Source organism: Columba livia, chromosome 26, assembly GCF_036013475.1.
Source record: "Columba livia isolate bColLiv1 breed racing homer chromosome 26, bColLiv1.pat.W.v2, whole genome shotgun sequence".
NCBI lineage: Eukaryota > Metazoa > Chordata > Aves > Columbiformes > Columbidae > Columba > Columba livia.
In genome coordinates, this window is record NC_088627.1 from 3,600,597 (window position 1) to 3,624,661 (window position 24,065).

The 24,065-nt window shown below is 46.9% G+C and overlaps 1 protein-coding gene across 2 annotated transcripts; it reads left to right on the top strand.

Annotated features, from left to right (window-relative positions):
• Positions 1–1,431: 1,431 nt before the first annotated feature.
• On the top strand, positions 1,432–23,925 carry KHDRBS1 (KH RNA binding domain containing, signal transduction associated 1). Of its 2 annotated transcripts, XR_010468151.1 has the most exons (11): positions 1,432–1,928; positions 8,636–8,763; positions 9,336–9,452; positions 10,456–10,602; positions 12,491–12,627; positions 13,446–13,671; positions 14,279–14,346; positions 14,665–14,723; positions 17,191–17,385; positions 19,920–19,981; positions 21,562–23,925. XR_010468151.1 is itself a non-coding variant. In XM_065041629.1 (9 exons), the coding sequence occupies exons 1-9, from the start codon at positions 1,607–1,609 to the stop codon at positions 17,286–17,288; spliced, it is 1,302 nt and encodes a 433-aa protein (XP_064897701.1). In that variant the 5' UTR covers positions 1,433–1,606; the 3' UTR covers positions 17,289–18,566. The 2 variants fall into 2 exon arrangements, 1 of the variants encoding a protein (XP_064897701.1); XM_065041629.1 differs by lacking the exons at positions 19,920–19,981; positions 21,562–23,925 and having other exon boundaries at positions 1,433–1,928; positions 17,191–18,566.
• The last annotated feature ends 140 nt before the right edge of the window (positions 23,926–24,065 follow it).

Genomic DNA, 24,065 nt, shown 5'->3' on the forward strand with positions numbered 1-24,065 from the left:
TCCACAAATTATCACAGAATCACAGAATGGACTGGGTTGGAAAAGCCCTCAGAGATCACCCAGTCCAACCCTTGGTCCAACTCCAGTCCGTTTACTAGATCATGGCACTAAGTGCCATGTCCAGTCTCAGTTTAAACACCTCCAGCACCTCCCTGGGCAGCCATTCCAATGCCTGACCACTCTCTCTGCAAAGAATTTCTTTCTCATCTCCAGCCTCAATTTCCCCGGGCAGAGTTGAAGCCCATGGCCCCTTGTCCTATTGCTGACTGCCTGGAGAAGAGCCCAATCCCCACCTGGCCAGAACTGCCCTTCAGGTAGTTCTAGAGAGTGCTGAGCTCAGCTCTAAGCCTCCTCTTCTCCAGACTGAACAAGCCCAGCTCCCTCAGCCTCTCCCCATAGGGCTTGTGTTCCAGTCCCTTCCCCAGTCTTGTTGCTCTTCTCTGGACCCGCTCCAGCACTTCAATCTCTTTCCTGAGCTGAGGGGCCCAGAACTGAACACAACACTCCAGGTGTGGCCTCCCCAGTGCAGAGCACAGGGGAAGGATCACTGCCCTTGTCCTGCTGACCACGCCAGTTTGGATACAGGACAGTATAAAAGCCATTTTCCTCTTGTGATCTCATGACAAATTATTAATAGAAGGCCATGTTTGATACTAACTTATGGAGCTGCAGTGCCCAAAAAGTGTCTGATATGCTAAATAACTGCTGCCTCCACAACAACAAACCCTTCACATATGCAATCATCCTGACTGATAAAAACATTCAATGCCGCTTTGCTGGGCTTTAAGACTGTGCACACAAGTCTTCACCCCAGCACCTCTAACTGGAGGCTCTGAAGTGTTGATAGTTGTAACCCACAGGACTCCTTCTATTCCCTCTTTAACACCACATAACATCACCCACCACACGAGAGTGAATTGTTCTCTCCGAAGTCCCAGCATGGGGCCAACACAAGTACACCAAGGGTTTGAGTCCCCAGCAGGCACTGCCAGGCAGGGCGGTGAAGGCCGGAGGGGGCAGGCTCAGCTCCACACAGGCCGCGCTGCCTCACCGTGCCAGGCGGGGCGGCCGCGCTGCCCCCTCGCTCGGTTCCCCCGGTCCGGCTTCGAACCCGCTTCGCGCCTCCGCCTGAAGAACCCCCGACTGCGCGTGCGCCAAGCCGGTTTGTGCTGGCGCGGGCAGCCCCGCGCATGCGCCCTGAAGCCCGCTGGGACTAATTCAGCAGCCCGCGACTAATGTCGCGCCGGTCCATCTGCGCGTGAGCAGCCTCGGCCACGCCCTCACACGTGCGCTGTCCCCCATTCACGGGCCCGGCTTTGCGTATGCGCCCAAGGAGGTGGCGGGGGGGGGCGTGCATGACGTTTTCGAATCCCGCCGGTGGCAAAGCGCGCGTGCGCGCCCGGGGCCGGGCCGCGAGGAGCGAGGCGGGGCGGTGGGCGCGCGGCGACGTGTCGACGCAAGCGGTGTGGGCGCGCGGGAGCCGGCGCAGCGGCGGCGGCGAAAGGCGCCAAGGGGGCGGTACTTCCGGCTCCGCACTTCCGGCCGTGGCGCCGCGGCGGTCGGTGTGGCAGCAGCGCTCGGCCCGGCCCGCTCCGCCCGCCCCCCCATGCAGCGCCGTGACGACCCCGCCGCCCGCATGGGCCGGGGGCCGGGCCCCGGCGGCGCCCGGCAAGGGGGACCTCAGCAGCGGCGACCGCCCCGTGGCGGCGGCGGGGGCCGCGGGGCCTCCAGCGGGGCGCAGCCACCGCCGCTCCTCCCGTCCGGCGGCGCGGCCGGCGGCTCGGGCACTCAGGCCTCCACGCCCGCCCCGCTGCTGTCCGGGGGCGCTGCCAAGATGGAGCCCGAGAACAAGTACCTGCCCGAGCTGATGGCCGAGAAGGACAGCCTGGACCCGTCCTTCACACACGCTATGCAGCTCCTCACCGCAGGTACCGGCGTGGGGCCCCCCCGGGACTCGGTGGGGCGGGACAGCTCCGCCGAGAGCGGGGGATGGGGACAGGGACCCCCGGTAGCGGCGGGGACAGGGCCGGGGAAGCGGCTGTTGTACCGACCCCGTTCTGGTTCCCTTGCCCGGGTGAGGTGCCACCCCGGGGGTCTGAAGATGAGGTGTTTGTCTTATTTAATCGTGAGATATTCCTATTATTTAATCTCTGTTAAGTCCCTTGTTCAATCCATGGGCTGTGTCGGACTAAATGTGGAGCCAGAACTTTAAGATAGGATGTGTGGTCATGTTGGCCGCTCATCCCTGAGCGGAGAGGGCACTAAAGAGAGCATTAAAACCCGGGGTTTCCCGTGTAGCACCATCACGTAGCTTGAGCCCTAGCTAAGTATGGCTTGCGATCTCTAATTTTCCACCCTGGTAATCTGGATTAGAACTTGTTTGGTGCTTCTGGCAAAGCCCAGGAGGGGATGGCCATGGCAGCCTTTGTTCTGTGCCTGGACCAGCCTTCGCCATCCCCAGCACCGGCCAATCGCCGCTGGCTCTGATTCCTCTGTATCTCCCCAGCGCAGCTGCTGCTGCACCCAGTGCCTCGACTGAGTCGATTCAGCTGCCTCAAGACACTGTAGTCATCTTAAAAATGGGAATAAGTCAAAATATTTGCTGCCACTTACAGCTTTATGTGCGTGTATTGGAGAGGTAGGAGGTACCTGGCATGAGGATGTATTCAGATTTAATCTAGAGATGAACACGCTCTGCTCTTTATCATTCTGCGTTTAAATGGTTTTGGTTTAAGGTCTTTACAGCGTGTAGTGTTGCCATAATCGGTGCGGTGCTAGAAATGTTATTAGCTGTTCCTTTAATATAGGAAATAATTCTTAGGAATTGCTGTCTCCCGTTGTGCAAGTAACTGAGGTACATCATCATGGGTAACTTGGCATCGCTGGTGGACATCTTGATCTAAATAAATTAGTTTTATAATCCGATTTGCTGTCAGTTTAATGTTTTTCATTAATAAAAGCCTTTAGCCAGCTGATGCTCGACAGCTCTGCGATAATGCCTGCCAGTGAAATGAAACCCAAGGAGTTTGTGCCCGAGGAACAGCATTCTCAGCCCACTTTGTAAAGCTGTGTTCACTGAGCAGCGAGGGTTTATGAGTTTTCTTCATTAATTTAAAAATTGCTGATAGAATACAGCTTTGTGAGACTTAACATTGATCACTGGAAGAGCTCCAGATGCATTGGATGTTTTGAAATTGCTGTCCTTTGGGAGCGTTCACTAGCGGTCCAAATTCAGGACGATCTGAACGAGAAGCTCATGGGAAAGAATCTGAAGTAAAACGATGGGTTTAGGCAACTAAATCTTTTTGCATAGTTGACCCCAAACTGGTGGGGATTGCTCAGAATTCCTCTACTGCTGTGACACCCTTTGGGGATGTCACGTTGGAGAAGCTGCTCTAAAACAGAGTATGGTTTGGGCCAAAGATTGTAAAGCATGTGGCCAGCACAACTTAAGCCAAATGACAGATTATCGAATGTCAGCAGGATTTGATTCTTCCAGCCTTTTTTCAGGAGAAGTTGCTTGTTCCACCTGCTTCTGGGAAGGAACCCGGCAGGAGCTCTGCGTTAAAACTAAGACTTCTTATTTAAAAACAATACATACAAGTAGTCTAAAATACCTCTTGTGGTTCTGGAGCTGGGGTTGTTTAGTCTAGAGAAGAGGAGGCTTAGAGCTGAGCTCAGCACTCTCTAGAACTACCTGAAGGGCAGTTCTAGCCAGGTGGGGATTGGGCTCTTCTCCAGGCATCAGCAATAGGACAAGGGGCTATGGGCTTCAACTCTGCCAGGGGAAATTGAGGCTGGAGATTAGAAAGCAATTCTTTGCAGAGAGAGTGGTCAGGATTGGAATGGCTGCCCAGGGAGGTGCTGGACTCACCGGCCCTGGAGGTTTTTAAACTGAGGTTGGACATGGCACTTAGTGCCGTGATCTAGTAAACGGACTGGAGTTGGACCAAGGGTTGGACTGGATGATCTCTGAGGGCTTTTCCAATCCAGTCCATTCTGTGATTCTGTGAAGCTGCTTAGCATTTCTAAAGAGAATCAGCATTATTTAAGAGCAAAATGAAGGCAGACACAGTGATGTGATACTGATTCTTAACTAATATGCTGTGGTATGAAAAGGCAGTGAAGTGGGTGGTGTGGGGGTTCTGTTACCATGAAGAGAAACTGGAAACTGAGATTTCTTACGTCTTGGAATACAATCCGTGTTTCCTCACTCCTGTGAGTCATGGTCTGTGTGACCTTCCGCTTCCACAGGAGCAAGAAAACCCCTTTTCCTCACTTGGATTTTGCCCTCCATGTGCTGCAGGAGATGCTGATGGTTTGAAAGGCTCAGTCCCCCCTGCTTGCGCATTCTGGGAGGAGAGGAGACATCCACCACTGCGTTAGCTACGCATAGGGTTATTTTTTTAGATTCCTGTGGTTAATCATGGCTATTTTTACATTCCAAGAAGCGTGGGGCGGTGAGATGGGTGGTGAGGGGTGGATTTGGAGCAGTGGGTGAGATATTAGAGTCTGTGTGTGTTCTGAGGAAGGAAAAAAGGGCTGTTTGGGGATGGACGGGCCTCGCTGGAGTGTTTTACCAAGGAACCAAGTAGCAGGATTAGAGATGGGGCAGTGAGAAACTGCGTGTAACCCAGAGCAGCTCAATGTCCTGAAGCTTGCATAGCGTGGAGTTTAGGCTGTCCTGAAATTAAGATTATCCACATTTCTGCATTTCCAAGTGTGTGCCCTGCGCCAGGAGCTGTAGCTGCCGCCTTAAACTTGTGCCCAGATGTCACAGAGTGCGATGTGCCGATACCATTTCGCTGTTGCATTTTTACATGTATATATTGCTAAACCACACCAGGGTCGTAACATGCTGCTGCTGGGACTCTGCCTCCTCCTGCTTCTCTCCCAGGAGCCTCTACACCCAGTGCCATCACTCACAGCTCATCTCCCGGCTTTCTCCTCCCTCCGTTATGCTCATGCAGTTTTTCTTCCCGCTGTCCCTTCTCCTACTAGTGCCAGTCCTGAGCTGCGTCTGAACCCCAGCGTACAGGCCGGAGGGTGGGGGGTGTATTTTGGCAGAAAGCAGGAAGGAAATGGGGGGTTAGGCCTGCCTAATTCTGAGTCCATCCAGGACCAGCTCCCTGCTTCTTCCCCTGGAAGATCAAACCAGCTGGGGAGCAGCAGTGTAGGAGACAGGGAGCTCTGCTTTATTCCAGAGGCTCCACCCCAGACTCTTTTGGCATTTGGGGGGTTTTGCATTGATTTTTTTCTTGTTTTTTGGGCACGGGGTCAGTATTATTGTACTGCTAAGAGAACACTCTGTTTTATGAATAAACAGCATGCGTCTCCGCTTACAGAGCACAAGCATGCTGCAGGACAACATTTAGAGAATCACGGAATGTTAGGGATCGGAAGGGACCTCAAAAGATCATCGAGTCCAATCCCCCCGCCAGAGCAGAAACACCCAGTTCCTCCTTCTTGCCCTTTTTAAAGACTGAAGTTTAATATGTTTAATATGAGGTTTTTTGTTAAGGAAGAGCTTGGGCTTACATCAGGAGTAGCGCTGTGGCTGCTCAGCCTCCTCCTTGTGAAGCAGCGGCGTTCCCAACCCCCTGTACCTGCCCCTACGGGCAAGAAGGTGACCTCCTGCTGCACCTCCAACACGGCTTTAACAAACCAGCACTGAAACGGGGCTGCTTAATCCCGCCAGGCACCCGTGCACGTCTTCCCATGAGAAACCGCCCATCGGTTCATCCCATGCTGCTTCGTGTCGCGTAGCTCACGTGCCACAACGCGCACGGGTGCCGCTGGAATCCGGAGCGGTAGGACACGGCACGAGTGACGTGGTTTTAGTCCTTCATGCTCATTTCCAGACTTGGAGTTTGTTCCAAAGGTGGGAGCTGCTGACCTGAATTGCAAAAGCTGGAGAATTTATTCCACCAGGGCAGGGTTTTTTCTTCTCCCGTGTGATCTGATGGCTCTCGGTGATGGTGGATCCAACACTTTTTTAGCAAATGGTTAATTATTTGCTGCCCTCAATTCCCAGATGTCATTACCACCATTGCAGGGGGGGTTTTGCTGTGTGGTTGGTGTGAACTGGGACTCATTAGTCTGCAGAGGCTTCACTTGATTTGGCAAGATAGAAGATGCCTCTGGGTGGCTTAATTTTCATCAAGGAAGTTTTCAGGTGCTTTTATTCTTGATGAGCATGTAGAAAACACTTCTTGTTAATGTGCAGAACGCATTATCAGAAATTCGCTTACTTATTTTGGAGAATCAAAATATTTGAGGAGTAATCACATATGATAGGGTCTAAAATTATGCCTCAGCAGGGATAAGGCCACCAGTGCAACCTTTAGTTTCCAAGTCTTGGTTCCCTGATCTGTTCTTATAGCTAAAATAAACAACTATGTAAAACTAGCCAAGGCAGACAGCTCTGGTGCTTATTTTATACATTTGAAAAGTGCTTGGACTTCTGGGTTTTTTACTTTTGCATAGTGTCTTCAGAAAGTAATTTATTTTTAAAGCAAAAAACAAGCTCTCTTTTTTCCAAGTGATTAGATCCGGTAATTATTTTAACTAAGGAGTCATGGTAACACTTTTGTAAAGGAGCCAAGGTGCTGTTGCAAGTAGAAATACCAATTTTAGGCTGTTTTTTCATAATTATGCATGTTCTATATTTGCATCTCTAAACTAAAAGCTGGTCTGTGATTCTATATTCTCACCGTCCCTGGAGGGTTTTAAACTGAGGTTGGACATGGCACTTAGTGCCATGATCTAGTCAACGGACTGGAGTTGGACCAAGGGTTGGACTGGATGATCTCTGAGGGCTTTTCCAACCCAGTCCATTCTGTGATTACTGTGTCTGTAATGAAAGGGTAAAATATTGAGCATTTCATTGTGTTTTTTTAAGGGTTTGGGGGTTTTTTTTGGTTGCACATCTAGAAACTTCCCTGGGATCTGCACGGTTTGGTGCTGCTCAACCCAACCTGTTCTTTCCATTGCTGTTTGGAGGATACAAGAATATTACTAAGTGGATAATATACCATGTATTTGATAGGCTGATCTTCCAGAACTCTAAACGTGAACATTTAGGTTAAAACACATAGTTTCTGGTGTGGACAGAAATCGCAGGAAACACGAGATATTACAGCTGCCCTGGTTTAAATTCTGGTAATGACTAAGCAGCCTCAGTTTTGTCTTGCAGCTTTTATCCAGTTCTTTGTGTAATCTCGTGAAAGTGTCTCTCTTTCCCCTGAGATGTGAGGAGTCGTATTTAGAGCACTTGAAGCTCAGAAGATATATTTATAGTTCTTGGGTTCGCTGAGGAAATGGCACAATTTAACTTTTAAGGAAGGGTCATGCTCCCCCCCAAAAAGCACCTGGAAATAATAATTTGTGATGGCTGCGCATGGTGTGACCAGTTGTTGTTGGACCAAAGAGTGCGTGATGGTTCATCAGTAATTTGGGGTTTTTAATAATGAATATGCTCCAAATTTGGAGGAACTTGTCTAGTTGTTGGCCATTAAATAAAAATTGTATGTGACTGGACATCTTTGGAAAAGAAAAACCCTTGGCCACATTCTTCTGAAAAATGTTGAGTGTTTGTCTTGCACTAGGGAAAGTGCATTAATGACCATAAGAACCTGTGCTAGTCATTCCTGCCTTGATGATCTTCAATCTTCTCCACTTGGGTTGGATTTTATGGGGGGACTCTCTTGCCATCTCTCAGCAGAAGCTGAATTTCTCACCAGTCTTGAGGAGGTGTTAGTGCACTGGTTCCCAATTAACCTGCCTTAATGACCTATTTCCCAAAGGTTATTTGGCCTTTGCTCCACATCCCCCTTGGGCTGCACTCAGGCCACCTCAGTGGTTTTCCAAGGCTCCGTAATCCACAATATACAATTAAAAATCAGGATCTCATTTGGAAAGACAAAAATTTGTAGCTTCGTTGCCTGAATCTGACACTCGCATTTCAGGTTATATGCCTGAGGCTTATGACTTATAAACCAAGTTATGAATCTGTCGTGTGATAAAGGTGCGTTCATTTAATGCAATCAAGCTTATAAGAATTTCATACGCCAAACCGCACTCTAGTGTGTTACTCATTCCGGCTTCTCTTAATTAGGAATGTTTGCAACTTAACTGGAATTGGTAGTGCCAGTAAGTGTTGACACCGCTACTTAAAGTGCAGATTTAAAGCAGCGCGTCAGCTCGGGTGATAAAAACGCGCTGGATTTGCTGATGGCCGCTGTGTTGTGATGAACAAACCCGGTCGGTGTGGCCGGGGCTGGTTTGGGCTGAGGTTTAGGGCTCGACGTGGGGTTGGGGTTGGAGGAAGGCCCATAGAAACAATATGTAAAACTGCACTTAGAGTCTCCTACTCTTTATCTGTTGAAGTTATTTGTAGGGAATTTCCTGCTGTTCTTTATTTTTGTTCAATATCCCATTTTTTGCCTTCTGGGATCCCTAGGGAGGAGGAGGCAAGCTGGACCACTCTAAAGAGGTGGCCTGTCTATCCAGAGTCCATAAATACAATGATAAACGTTCATCTATCCGGAGAATAAGGGTGGTATGTCCTGTAATTCCAGCTCTAAAATTATGCTTGTTTGAGGAATATAAGCAGCCCTATTTTTATCTTGTTTAGAAATTGAAAAAATTCAGAAGGGTGAAACAACAAAGAAGGATGAGGAAGAGAACTACCTGGATTTATTTTCCCACAAGAATATGAAACTGAAAGAACGAGTTCTGATCCCTGTCAAACAGTACCCCAAGGTGAGGGCCAGCAAAGAGCTTATGAATCTCTGTGATTTGCTTATTTTCTGTGGATTTTATGGCTGACTTTTGGAGATGTAGCTGTCAAAGTGTCAGCAGGAGTTACGCCAGCGTTCCGCTATCGCTACGGAATTTTTCCTATGCGAGCTCGCAGGATCTTATTTCTAATATATTACATTTCTAGAATGTCTCGGGATAAAGCTAAATGGTGGTGCAGAGCTGTGATCTTTTATTACTAGAATAGACACACTCACATGTAGAGCTTTGTGTTTTGCAGTTAAGAACTCATTTAACTCTTAAGACTTGCTGCCTGTAAAACTACTGGGGAGTAGTTGTTAGAATTAAACACTTGATGCGGGTTAATTTAGCTTGATTTTCTGGTGGAGAATTTTTTTCATTAAAAGAATGTTCTGGGACTTAGATTTTCCTGTGCTTTTTAGGTCTGTATTTTTTGGTGAGGTGAAGAGAAAATGGAGTGGCTACATTTTTCATCAGTCAGCATAACAAGAAAAGGGGTTTTTTAAGGATACTGAGTTCTGGAGCAAATCTTTCTCTTCTTTTTGCATTTACAGTTCAACTTTGTTGGAAAGATTTTGGGACCTCAAGGCAACACCATCAAGAGACTCCAGGAAGAAACCGGTGCTAAAATATCTGTGCTCGGGAAGGGTTCAATGCGAGATAAAGCAAAGGTAAGGGCATCACCCTTGAAAACACACACTTATATTAATGCCATTCGTGTTGCTGTGAGTAGTGGTTCTCAAAGCATTTTATATAAAAGGAAACCATTAAAATCCAAAAGCATTAGGAAATCGTGCTTCCTAACTTGTTCTGTGCGTGTTGGGCGCAGTCTTGGTTGGGGCAGGAGTGTGATGCGTGTTCTATTTATGAGCGCGACTTAGAGACCAGTCACCTTCCGATACCCAGTGCCCTTGCATGGAGAGACTTGATATGAAAGGTGAAGTACAAAGTTTATAAAATAAGAACTAATTCCAGCTACTCCATGAAAAGTCATTTGCTAAAGGAATATGTCTCCCCTCCTTTTTCCAGCTGTTCCCCTTGAAATGCTTGAATTCTCATGGTTCACTGGAGATGCTGGAGCAGTGTGTTCTTTACTGAATCACAAAGTGCCAGGAGGTTTTTTTTAAGCAGAAATAATTAATTTTAATTTTTTTAATTCCTGCTTGCTCCCAAAACTGAACTAACAGTCAACAGAACTGTAACTTCATTCACCTTTCTACTTTAGCAGCATGAAAAGCTTCTACCCTTCTAGCTTATTTGTAGCTTCTTAAACTGAACAACACAGGTGGCTACAAGCAGAGTTAAAGAACAGCTTGTTTGAGGCCTTAGGCTTCACTAGGTGGTGGAGAGCAGCCCAGGCAGGAAGGGGTGCAGAAGAGAACACCACCACTTCATGTGCTCCATCTTCTGCAAAAGAAAGGTGGCTGGTGTCAGAGCATTAGCAAGAATGCCAGAGTCACCTCAAAAGGCAGCGATAAGAGGCTGGAAGCTGTAGGTTGCATGTGGCTTTTTATAAAGCTTTATGCTCAAGTGTATGTTGTTATGGTCTGTGTCCCGGCATGAGAAGAATGCTTTGACAGGCATTTCCTGTTAAGGCGTAGAAAACAGGTAAAAGAATGTTAGTTGCTCTGCATCTTATTTAGTTTTAAAAATCTTTAATCTGCTTTGTTTCAGGAGGAAGAACTGCGCAAAGGGGGAGATCCTAAATACGCTCATCTAAATATGGATTTGCACGTCTTCATTGAGGTCTTCGGCCCCCCCTGTGAAGCATACGCTCTGATGGCTCATGCCATGGAAGAAGTCAAGAAGTTCCTCGTTCCAGTATGTGTGCTGGGGCTCTTTTCGGATGGAACTGGGTGGATGGGTTGTGACTCTGGTTGTAAGGCTGAGTAAGGTTTGCACAGTGTAAGGCTCATGCTACATGAATGGTGTCATTGAGGAAGCCTGCAGTATTAAGTATTCATGTAGCAGCTTAAAATGACCCCATTAATCTCACACGAAGGCATGTATTATTCCCCTAACCATAATTAGCAAGACATACACTCACAGGGCAGTTGTATGGAACACTTGGAGTAGGTATTTCTCTCCCAGTACGAGCTGTGGACACTGGGCTGGGTGGTTTGTCCAGCTCCTTGTGTCAGTTTTAGCAGGAGAATAACTTTAGCCATAGGAGAGATTTCTTGGACCAGTTCTTCTCACTTTGAACTGCAGCACAGAAATCTGGCTGGAGAACTTCACAGGTCAGATCAGACACTGAACATGAAGGTGTCTGCTCTGGTGGGGCGGTGTGGAGGTGAGAAGGGTGGCTGCCCCAACTGCTCCATAGTTCAGTGTTGCAGCTAGTTGAGACACATCTGTTAAATCAGTGTTTCTACTGGTTTCAATGCATATGATGTGAAGGAAGCTCTTTTTGCTAATCGGACATTTATACAGTTAACTCTTGTTTTGTGGGTGTCTTGGACTGGTGAACTTGTCACACCTTTATGGTCCCCTTCGCATCACTGTTGTGCCAGTGTGTAGCACACAATGCTAGAGCATCACCTCCAAGAACTGCAGAACTCGAGTCTTTTGCATGTTATTAAAACAAATTAGGAAAAAGCAAAATGGGCAAGAAGCCTGCAGTGCCTCTCGTGTCTGGCTAGTTCAGCCTGTAATTCAGAGACCTGGCAGGCAGAGCTGAGAACAGCCCAGCACCGCGTTCCACAGCTGAGCCTGGAGAGCTCAGATGTTCTGCCTGAAATACCAGGGGCAGGCGGAACCGAGAGTGGTGGGAAGTGCGGAAAAGCGGATGGTACTGTGTGATTTCTGTGAGTCTGACACAGCGAGGAGGAGAGATTGTGATGTGAAGTGTCTTTGAAGGGAAGAGGTCATCTTCAAGGAGCCCCTGGGATGTACAAAACCTCTATTTGCTAAAGCAAGTGTGCAGCCTTGCTATTTAAAGTGTCTTACCTATCGCTGCCTTCAAACAATGTGTTAAACTTGTGAAAATTGACAGGGCAGTCACTGTGGAAGGCAGCAGTGCTGTGAAGACGCATCTGGCAGGAGACTCCCTTGCTTTGTGGTGTTGGTTTGATGTTGTGAAGATGCTCGGTGGGGGCCCAGCCTGCCTGTGTGCCAAGGGGCAGATGGGGTACGATGGTTTCTGTGGGGTCACTGGAGATCTGTGCTAATGCCTGAAGCTCGATCCCCTCAAGCAATCAAAACATGTGGAGCCAGAAACATCCTGTATTCCTAAGAGTCTGAAAGAGCAGCCTGGATTGCGATTGGGTGTTTGCTCATCGTGTGGCAGGGACACAGCAGTATGTTCTTACCTTATGCGGGCTCATTCCAACCATTTGCCTTTAAACAGGAGCTGTAAAGTGCTTGAGGTGAGATATGTCATGCCTGACTTCACCTCTGAACTCTCCAATGCTCGCAAATAAATCTTGCTGACGTCCCTGGGACGCTGGACATCAGGTGCCTCCAGAAGCCCTATGAGAGGTTGTCTTCCCAGAGACAGCTCTGGTGCTCACTGCAGCTCCTGCTCGTACAAATGGTTTGGAGAAAGCCGGCTGTTCTGCACTGCTGCCCGCTGAGCAAACGCCTGTAAGACTAACCAGCAGATTTTAATGTAGAACTATCAGGTTGTTTTTATTCCAGCGCTGTGATATCCCGGAGCACAGACTGGCTGGTTAGTTGCTGTTTGGAATTGACTCTTTTCCCATTTCAGGACATGATGGATGATATCTGTCAGGAGCAATTCTTGGAGCTCTCCTATCTGAACGGTGTGCCAGAGCCAGGTCGTGGCCGAGGAGTCCCCGTGCGGGGAAGGGGAGCTGCTCCGCCGCCGCCTCCGCCCGTTCCAAGGTATTTTTCCCAAAAGCACAGACCTGGAAATGCTGCATCTCGTTCCGAGTTGTGCTGCCGGATGAGGTTAAGCTACTTGTTCTCACACATTGTTGGCCTCGACCTTGGCTTTTGGCCAAGGCTTTTAGTGTTGTGTCGCAAGCTTGCTTTTAGCAAGCTGGCCTCCAGTGGTTCGTGTGTTTGGAGATGTAATCTAGCGCGGTAGATGTCTTCTGGCTTGTTTTGGATGCCTGAAATCGGTAGCTTCGTAAAGGAACCTTTCAAAAATTGGCCTATGGAATCCCGTGCAGGTAGATGTGTCATGTTTGCTTCTGTGACCTTCAGCAGAATCAGCCTTTTCAGCTTAAACTGAGCTTCCTTTGGAAGGTATAGGATGGTATCGTTCTGTCACTGCTGTCCAGACATTGGGATAAATTGGTGATAAAACTGTGTTACTGTAGTTCTTCCTTCACTACCTGTTTCACAGGGGAAGGTGTGACAGTCATTACAGATTAGTGATAGAGGGATGTTTAAAATAAACTCTGAGAAGCTACTTGGTCCAAGTTCTGAATCAGATTTATTTCTTCATCTGTATGTCTAGTGCAGTAGAGTTCTCATTCCAGAAGAGGTTTTTGTAAACCCTGCAATACAACAATATTAACAATTCTTGTGCATTCGTTCTTGATAAAGAATTCATTGCTTAGTTAATAGTGACTGTATTTCTTTATCAAGCTATTGCGTTTTAAAGTAGGTTTAAGAAGCGCGTGTGCTGCCCTCGCTGTTCCGCACACGAGCGGTGCAGCAGTAGCTGTTCACGATCCGTTTTCTCTCCTTTCCAGGGGCCGTGGCGTTGGTCCTCCCCCCCCTCCTCCTCCTCCTCCTCCTCGGGGGGCCCTGGTGCGGGGAGCCCCGGTGCGCGGTGCCATCGCCCGCGGAGCCGCCGTAGCCCGCGGGGTCCCTCCTCCCCCCGCCGTTCGGGGAGCTCCTGCGCCCAGAGCACGTGCTGCTGGCATTCAGAGAATACCGCTCCCTCCTCCTCCCGTGCCAGAAACCTATGAGGAATATGTAAGAAACTATTTTTTGTTTGTTTTAATTCCAGCTCGCTGTGTATTAGATACTCCACTTTATTGAAATAAGCGCTAAAACCAGTAAGGTTGCCCTGGAGGAGTGGCCACCAGTCACCAATAGGGTGCTGGGTGACCTGCTCTGCCTCTTTAGTCCTCAAAAGAGGGAACACTCGTGTCCTAAATACAGGGTAAGAGTGGTTTTTATAAAACTGAAGTGAGCCTCCAAGACTTACATTTGGCATAACGATCAGTGCATGGTAGAAAAGCTACATCACAAACATCGATGTAGTTCACATCGCATTGTCTTTCTGCAAGAGAATTCTTTGAGCAAGGAACACCAAAGGCTTCTTACCATCCCTAAAATCCTTACAGTAAATATGCGAATGAACGTGCTGATGTTTCAAGTCATATAAGTAAGCACCGCGCGCCTGCCAAGCAGATTTTAGTAGCTGTGTCTCATCATTGAGCCCCTTCCCTGTGGCAGGTGAGGAATCACAGGCTCCTCTGAAAGCTGCTGTGTCCTCACTCCAGTTTTGCCTTTACTCTTGGTCTGAAATTAAGCTTTGGTCCTTCATTAACATGGGTTGTGTCACCATTCGTTTCAGGGCTATGATGATATGTATGCAGACCAGAGCTATGAGGGGTATGAAGGCTACTACAGCCAGGGCCAAGGGTAAGTTCGCTCCTCTCCTTTCTGTTACCGAGCAAATGATGCACCATCTCTTTTTCCTTTGTTTTTTCCTTTAAGGGAATGGAAACACTCATTTCTGAGATTGAGCTGTAGGGAAAGTGCCCTCTTCTGCTGGAATCCAGGAGTGCCTGGGAAATAACTTTTGGGAGTTTCCTTGGGAATTCCGTGAACGCGGAGGTCGGACACACCACAGCCATGAGCCATGTTGCACATCTTTGCTTTTCGACTGTTTGTGCAAGTTGTGTCGCTTTAGGAATACGATTTCAGCGCTGTATGTAACCAACAAAATTACTCTTCCAGGGACACAGAATACTATGATTATGGACACGGGGAGGCACAGGAAACCTATGAAGCTTATGGTATGTCTGGAAATACTGTTCTCTTGACAGGGAAGGGGCTGCACATAGTTGGGAATTGCAAATTCCATTATTTTAACTGTGGAAATATCTTCTAATTTCCTTGTAGCTTTAGAATATTTTAAGAGCTCTGGATTTCCACCCACAGCACTACTTTTGCTGCAGTCTGATTTTCACGGATTATATTTTGTTGAGCTGGATGAGTGCATGGTTCCATCTGCTTCCTTATCCTCAAAAACCCGCTAGCTGGTACTGACTCTGCACTATACATTTGCTTGAGAAATGGATTTAAATGTCATATGAAGGCCACCATTTGACTAGGTGGAACAGTTTTGGTCAATATGACTTGTAAGTAGTCTATGAAGCTTAGCTAATTTGAATTATGTTAAGGTCATGAACTTGGGTTAGACGGGGAGGTGTGGGAGACCAGTTTAACCACAACTGTGTAAATCACCAACTGTTGAAAACAAAAGGCCTTATATCTGAGGTGCCAGCAATGAAGGATTAGGTGTCTGCATTTTTCTTTAAAGCTAGTTCAGATATCTGAGCTTATGAATGGCATCTGCATGTGGCAGTGAGTAAGAGTCATTTTCCTCTCTCTACAAACAAGCTGAGCTATAAACAGTTAGGAAAGCCATACAGCGAGCTGCTTAATGGCTTGGAAATACGGTGTGTTGAGAGCAGCTCCCTCCAGCAGAGCGTCAGGTACCTGAAGGCGAGAATGAATGCAGGTTGTGAGGATAATGACCAGCTGGAGGGGCTTTCTGGGATCCCCAGGAACTGGGAATGAACTGGGAATCCCCTGTGCCGTGTGGGGAAGTGGAGTTGTTAATATAAGGGCTGTCCCTGCGTTGGCCCTGGGCTGTTCCCTACTCTTGAGTTGTGTGAAGTTCAAATTGAGGTGCCTAAACCAGGGATGCTTTTCCAGTCTGAGCTGCATTGGAACAGACAGCTGCCGTCAGTAATCCTGGCTGTCTTCCCTGCCTTCAATGGCTTGGTTTGTTGCCTGCGTTAGTCACGCAGCACAAAGAAGCTTTTGTGCCGCCTACTTGGTAGGAGAGCGGTGGTGTTGTCTGGGATAGGAAGGCCAAAATGCTCATTGTACACTTGGCATGAAGTTGCCACAGCTAATCTGTTTATTCACAGTAATTTCCTTTGGTCTCTGCTTTCATGAAAACAGTATTAGAGAAATAGATTGTTGAGCCAGGCTGGAGACAGTTTTAAGAAAATGGGAACGTGCTCTGTGGTGGTAGGAGCAGGCTTGGCTGTCTCTGGGCTTCAGACACTTGATTTCATAAACTGGTGACCCTGGAGAGGATGGCAGGCGTGCAAATAGGAATATTACAAGCACAAGCCGTAATGAAGCCTGAGCTGGGATATTTGGGGCTTGAGCTAGCTCGGGGACAACAGTGATGCAAACTGCATTTGAATCACAGAACAGTTTGGGTTGAGGGGACCTTCCCAGCTCCCCCAGTGCCCCCCCTGCCATGAGCAGGGACATTTCACCAGCTCAGGTTGCTCAGAGCCCCGTCCAGCCTGGCCTGGGATGTCTCCAGGGATGGTTCATCTACCACCTCTCTGGGAACCTGGGACAGGCTCTCACCACCCTTGGTGTCCAAAAAACATTGCTTTGGTGGTGGTTGCACGTAGCAGAAAGGCTTGGGCTGTCCTGTCAAGCGCTTTGTCCCATCGCAGTTAGTGCTGGTTAAGCACAAGCAGCTGATTTCTGCTCCAACCAGCCGAGCAGATGCTGCGGCTGTAAATTTTCCTGTGTTTATGGAGAGGAAGGAACAACAAGTGACCGACCGGTGTCTGCAGGACGTGCTGCCATCCTAGAGCAGTGCAGGGACTTAGATATTTTGGCACAGTTATCCAGGAGCTGCCCGGGAAGGAGAGGAGCGTTGCCTGTACCGGGGCTGTGGGTGCTGCCCTGTGAATTGGCTGCGGCTCTGCTGATATTAATTAGTTAAAAAGCACCAGCTTTGTCCAAGTCGGTGCTTATAGAATCATAGAATCGGTTTGGTTGGAAAAGACCTTTAGATCGAATCCAACATTAAGCCACCGCTGTCAAATCCGCTTCTAAACGATGTCCCTAAGAACCTCATCTACATCATCTGTTAATCCCGTGTTTGAAAACCATGTTCTTCGCAGCAGCCAGGAGAAAATACTTGGAAATACAACAAATATAAAAAGATAACTTAGTAACTAGTGAATAATACAAGATTACAGTAGTAACTGAAGTATTTTCCTGTGCTATTTCAAGCTAAAATAGTGAAGCCGGGCTGTCAGAGCCACAGGCCTCCCGGCGCTCCCACCGTAATGCCGGGAGATGCGCTGCAAACCGGAGGTTTTGCCGCCCATTTTACAGGCTGGTTTTGGGGTGAAGATGCCCCGTGACCCCCAAGGGTGTCCTGTACCCCTTTTCTCGTGGCATTTCTCCATCCCTGACGTCTCCCTCTCTTCTCCACAGGGCAAGATGACTGGAACGGAACCAGGCCCTCCCTGAAGGCCCCGCCGGCCAGGCCAGTGAAGGGGGCCTACAGAGAGCACCCATACGGACGTTATTAAAAATCAAACATGAGGGAAAAATATCAGTTATGAGCAAACAGTTGTTACTGATTCTTGTATCTCCCAGGATTCCCGTTGCTTTACCCACACCAGACAAGTAATTGTCTAACTGTTTTTCTTCGTGGCCCTTTTCCTCCCACTCCATCCTCACCCTGCATTCTGGCTTCTGTACGTAGTATTTTAAAATGAGTTAAATAGATTTAGAGGACCGACTTTAATTTCTTCTTTTATTTTTTCAGTGTGTAGATGGCTTTTCTTTCTTTGTTGTTTAGGTAAACACAACTGTACCTTTTTTAATAAAACAAACAAAAAAAAAGTTGAGTTAAAAATGTTAGTTTCAAAAGTGACATGCTTTGCTTAGCCGTTATGAAATTAAGGTTTTGTTAACCTTTTAAGTTTGGTTTCAAGGAACCCATAAAAGTTGTAGTTGCAGAATCCCAAACTAGGCTACATTTCAAAATTCAGGGCTGTTTTTAAGACTTAAAATCATAATGTAACGGTAGTAGCTGCCACCGTTTAAAAGTCACCTCACGTGTCAACCTTTCCTTAAAAAGCAGATTGCTGGTGAATCTTAAGTTTAAAATTTAATACGAAGGATCCTCAAACAAATTAAATAGCATTTTTTTTAAAAGGTAATTGACTTAAAAGAACGAAAAATACAATTAGGTTTGTAACATTGACTTGACTTATGTGGGTTTTGAAATCTAGCCCCGAACAGGCGGTGTTGAGAGATGCTTGGGAAGCAGATTTTCCAGTGTAAAGGGGTTCTTAGTTTGGTTCTATATGAAGAACTTTTAAGGGAAAAAGAAATTAAAGCATGGCTCTAATTGCCTAGTGTTTGGCATTAGAAAACAAGAGTATTAAGCGAGTAGGGCTGAACTCTGTGGGGCAGATAATACAGTGCAAGTTTAAAACGGACAAAATGGTCAATATTAGCAATCCCATGGACTTGTTCAAGTGTATCTCAACACTAGCTTTGCATAAAAAGGGACACTGCAGCTGGAAAAATGAGGAAAACTTTCACTTTGTACATAAGAGAAAGTCCTAATTGGATTTGTACACTGTCCTCCCACTCTGTTCTTGAAGAATAAATGCTACATGTGTAAGTCTGCCTAACTAGGTAGCTAAAACTTGTCAAAATGTCTGCCGCAGTTTGTCAATAAAGTTTAGTCCTTTTTTAATCCAAGTAAATGTGATGAATTGTCATGTTTTTGGTTTTTTTTGTTGAGCGATAAAATAGCTATTTTTTTTTTCAAATAAATTTAAATTAATGCTAAAGCTAATTGTCTTTTTTAAAAAAACGGAGACATTCTAAAAATGGTGATTTTTTTATGTAATACTCACAAAAAGTTTTATCAGGCTCATTGAACGAGCTTAATTTTTTTTAACAAAAAGAAAGAAGAATAGTTTTTCACCCCCTGGAAGTTGCTGAAAGCAGTTTGATCCTGATCTATGGCAGAAATGAGACTTGTGGTGGTGGTTGGTTGCTGAATTAAACACTGAGTTTAGACTCCAGGCTGCAGACCCCAGGTCGGGCTGGTTTAAACCTAGCGAGACCAAAGGAGCGCTGAGGAATCCAGGGCTTAGCTGCCCCGAGGAGGAATCTGGCTCCATGTCAACACCCCCAGCCCTTTGGGCTGAGATGCCCTATTTTATAGCAGCATTTTCTTGGAAAACCACTTAAAATTGTGTTTCTGTTTGAGAAGGGTGCTGCAGTTGCTCCTCATCCTTCTGAGAGCATGTGTCATGTATATACATATATAATAAGATAGTTTAAACTGCTTCTTAAGCATGAAAAATGGTTTGTATTTCCCATCTGCAAACTGAATCTGGCATTTTAGGGGGAGAGAATTAAACTGCTCGGGGGTGAAAAATAGAGCATTAGGAACCAAACTGCTCGTAGCAGTGCATGATTAAGGGGAATACTTTAAAAGAGAACAAATTGTATTTGTAGATTGTTATTAAAGTGTAAATAACTGAATTCTCAACAATGGTTTGGAGTCAGCTTTCAGGGCATAATGTCTTGCTTGATGAAAAGATCACCCTATACCCCCCTTTTAAAGGAAAATTATCGCAGGAGAATCAGGATGTGTAAAGCTAACATGCATCGCAAAACCCAAAAGGTAACCTAAATGTCTGATTTTAATAGCACATTTCTCTTTTACATAAACCGTGACGGCAACTTGCATAAACTTGATTGAAACAGTTCTTCAGATGTTAATTTTAATGTAAAAATTCGCAAAAAAAAAAAATATGTTTAAAATAGACATTTAAAAAACCACACGTGCTGCTGCATAAATTAGCGATAACTTTAATAATGTGCCCTTTGAAAATGCACCGTAATGTAATGTGGGCAAAAAGGAATCGGCAAGTTTAAATATCCAAAGATGTAAAATGACAACGAATATAGATAGTCCTGCTGCTGCCAAAACCCCAAAGAATTCTGCTCAGTTATTTAAAAATGTAAAATGATGGCCCTTTTTAGCCCCCAGTATTGATATTTACTGCGAAACGTTCAAAGCTCAGCTTAAGTTGCATGTTTCCTTCCTGTGTAATTGCATGCAGGGCTCTTTATTTTCTCTTTGATTTGTGCTGCCATTAAAGAGACTCACAAATACCTTCAATTTGCAGGAGCCAAGACGCCATCGCGGTGAATCACTCGGGGGAAGATGAGCAGGGGCAACACCAAGTGGGTAAGTTTGTTTAATTTTGTAGTTCTGCTGACATGTTCCCTGTGGGAGGCGGGGGCGGCACCATCTGAGCTGCTAAATTAAAGCCGTGCTTTCTATCCCCACAAATAAATTCCCCTCGCGAAAGGCCGGTTCTGTGGCTGATGCTCTTGCAGAGGTCGCGCTGTGGAGGAGGCTCCGTTGTGTGACCTGCATCAAGCTTTCCCACCGAAATCCCGTAGAAAAGGAGCTTTTTAAATGGATTTGAGGAGAGAGGGGAAATCTAAAGGCTGCTCTGGTACCATTGATTTCACAGAATCACAGAATCAACTGGGTTGGAAAAGCCCTCAGAGGTCATCCAGTCCAACCCTTGGTCCAACTCCAGTCCGTTTACTAGATCATGGCACTAAGTGCCATGTCCAATCTCAGCTTAAAACCCTCCAGGGCCGGTGAGTCCAGCACCTCCCTGGGCAGCCATTCCAATGCCTGACCACTCTCTCTGCAAAGAATTGCTTTCTAATATCCACCCTCAATTTCCCCTGGCAGAGTTTAAGCCCATGGCCCCTTGTCCTATTGCTGACTGCCTGGAGAAGAGCCCAATCCCCACCTGGCTAGAACTGCCCTTCAGGTAGTTCTAGAGAGTGCTGAGCTCAGCTCTAAGCCTCCTCTTCTCCAGACTAAACAAGCCCAGCTCCCTCAGCCTCTCCCCATAGGGCTTGTGTTCCAGTCCCTTCCCCAGTCTTGTTGCTCTTCTCTGGACCCGCTCCAGCACTTCAATCTCTTTCCTGAGCTGAGGGGCCCAGAACTGAACACAACACTCCAGGTGTGGCCTCCCCAATGCAGAGCACAGGGGAAGGATCACTGCCCTTGTCCTGCTGACCACGCCAGTTTGGATACAGGACAGGACACCATTGGCCTTCTTGGCCACCTGGGCACACTGTTGGCTCATGTTGAGCTTCCTGTCCATTAGTCCCCCAGGTCCCTTTCTGCCTTCTGATTTGCTGCTACTCCAAAAAATACCGCAATAAATGCACACGAGTGCTTGCAAACCGCACAGTCCCTTGGCTGGGGACATTATCACGCTTCAGCGGGGTGACCTGCTTACGCAGCAAGGACACATCTTCCCCCAGGCCCAGGGGAAGCGGCCGTAAGCGTTTCTTTTGGGGACAGCTAATGACTTTCTCTCGAATCTGGAGATCACTGAAAGTCTGAGCTCCATAAATAAAAGAACAAAGAAAGAAACCCTTGAAAGGGTGAAGGAGTCTAATGCCTTCAAAAGCCAAGCGTGAGAAGCCCTGGGCGTAGGACACAGAAGGACATAAGTCTTATTTTGTATAGAATTATAAAGCCACCAAATGAGCTTTTCTTATCTTAGCAGTATTAGGAACAAGAAAGCGATAACATGTGGAAATGCTGCGACTGAGCGAGATTACCCTCAATTCTTTGACTTTTAAGTTGAAAATTGGATCTGTGGTTTCTGCTAGGGGAAATCACAACACGTCGGGATTTGTGGCCCGTTTATCGAATGCATCTTCATTTACAATGTAATTGGAACATCAATTTGTATGGTGATGTACCAATCTTTCCCATTTCTTTCTTAATAGGCACAGCTTTTATATCAAGTGGAAAAGATTTGATAGAAATCATCTATTATGATGCAGTTTTTTACCGGTAGAAGTGGATCTTGTGGCGCTGCCTTTGGAGTCGTACGGCTTGCTTGTGCATTGCATTTGTTGCATGTTTATGTGAAAGATTCTAATGTTATGGAGGAATGTAAATTCAATATATTGAAATAACTGTATATGTTAAAAAATATTTTGAAAACGTGCCCTGCATCAAGTATCTTCCTCCTTCTCACAGCGTTGCTGCATTCAGATTTTAGCCCCGAGTCTGCGGAAGCTAATTTGAGATCCCAAAATAGCCACTGGCATGCGGATGTGTCTCTCAAAGATGCTCTAATTAGCCAGACGTTCCGGGGGTGATACAGGACTGAAATTGGTGAGGGGTAGAGATTCCTTTGAGCGCTGAAGTCAGAGTCACCCCAATAACCTTCCCTTTCCTCCTGCCCTGGCCGCAGAGGTTGGATTCTGCTGGCTCTGAGCTGACAAGCACCACTGATCCTTCACCTCCCGATTTCCCCAAAGGCCTAATCCACATCTTATTATATGTAGGATTTTGGTAAAGACCGTAAACAAGATTGTCCCTGGTGCTGTACAGTGTGATGTACATCAGCAGCCACCTCTCCTCCATGGAAATGTTTCCCAAAAATCCTGTTTTTTTTCAGAAGTTTGTCTCCAGAAACACCCTCTCGGCTGCTCTGGCCCTTGTTTGGAACGGCCACAGCTCCTTTGGTTTAAATCCTTGGGCTGCATTTGCTTGGAGCTGGTTCAGACCGGGACTTCATGCTTCCTCCGTGAGGACTCACCATGCACAGTGGTTCATAGTAGCCTGGACAGCAACAGGAGTGTGAAACGGGCTCCGGCTGCTGCTGCGGGGATGTCCCCAGCACCTGTCCCTGTCGTACCCCGTTCCAGTTGCTGTTCAGACTATTAAATAAAGCAAAGGGCTACAAGCTTTCCTTTATAGCTTACCCACGCTGTTTTATGTTTGACTTAAAACACCATGCTTTCAGTAAGACTAAGATACTACCTCGATATAGCCCTCTGTTTCATTCCATTTTTGGCAATCTGGGTTTAGGAGCACAGCTGGATTCCCTGTTTGGCTGTTAAAGCAGACGACTCTTTTTGTACAGGATGAGTTTTTAAATTTGTATGAGAGCATCTGTCAAGGAACAGAGCCAAGAAAAACAACTTAAACATGCACATCTTCCCTTCCTCACCCCATACCGCTGCTCTCCTCAAGAACTCTTGGGCAAAGGGTGATTGCACAGCCTGTGACAGACCCTCCAAATGTCCCCAGAGGAGCAGAGACCAGCTGCGACCTGTCTGCTGGGAGATGCGATGCCGCTAACACAGCTTTTCCTGTGGCTGCGGGGAACAAGTACATATGGTGCTTTTGGGGAGGAAGACGGGGCTTGGGGAATTTCTTCTTTAATTGAAAAACCTCTAGAACATCTCGGATGAGGTGTTGGACGCATGCCCCGTATGGAAGCTTTGAGGGGGAGGAATTTCTGCAGGCTGGTGGGGGCCCGTGGGAGCTCCCATCTCAAATGTAGACATTATTCCTCTTTTTCTACTCAGGAAGCTCGAGCCTTCCATCGCTACCATATGTTTTAATAGAAATGTTGTTTCCACGCTTGTTTTGCTCCTTTTGCAAAGCGGGATGAATCTCCAAGGAGCCGATCTCAGGTCTGCTAAAGGAACCTGGTTAAGATGCCGTTTGCTTTGCCATGGTTGGGAAATGGGAACCTGGCAGCTCGTGGTGAGCGCTGGGAACACCGGAGCATCCTCAGAACCTGGAGAGCAGCAGCTGGGTGGCGATTTAAAGTGTTTTCTAATGAAGTTGTTACTTTTATCGCTGGCTTTAGAACCAAATGTGACCATCGTGTGTGGTGTTACAGAAGCTAAACCTGTTTTCAGCCTGACATTGCTACATCCTACCTGTCACCTTCATAGTTATACCTGGAAGACTTGGTTAAAACCACAGGTGTCTGGATGCTCCTGGTGTTTGATGTCTCTGCACAATGAAGGTTTCAAAATGAGCAGAAAGCCAAAGATTGGCCCTGTGTAAGTTCATTAATTTTAGAGGTGACTTTGCCTCCTGTTCTCAGGATTGTGTAATGCTCCATCTGTCCCGAAGCACCAAACACCCACCAGTTAAGGAAATCGATGAAAAACACTGCGAGTGGTCGGTAAAGATGGTGAAAACTGATCAAGGTGAATCACAGCACTAAAATAACTCGCATAGGAAGCTGGCAAGCTCCTGCCTGGCTGGTATTTAGCGAGGAGCGTTCAGCAGATGTTGAAAACCATTAGTCATTCCCTGTAATAAAGCTTTAATGTTGAAAATATTGGGTTTTTGGCTTTTTAAGGCGTGAGGTTTTTCTCTCGTTTCTCTCTGCTGTTTATGGGAAGGTGGGGGGGGTTGTGCCCTAAGGGCGGTGCTGGGGGGCCATGGAGGGTCTGGCTGTGCCTCAAAATGCCCCTAC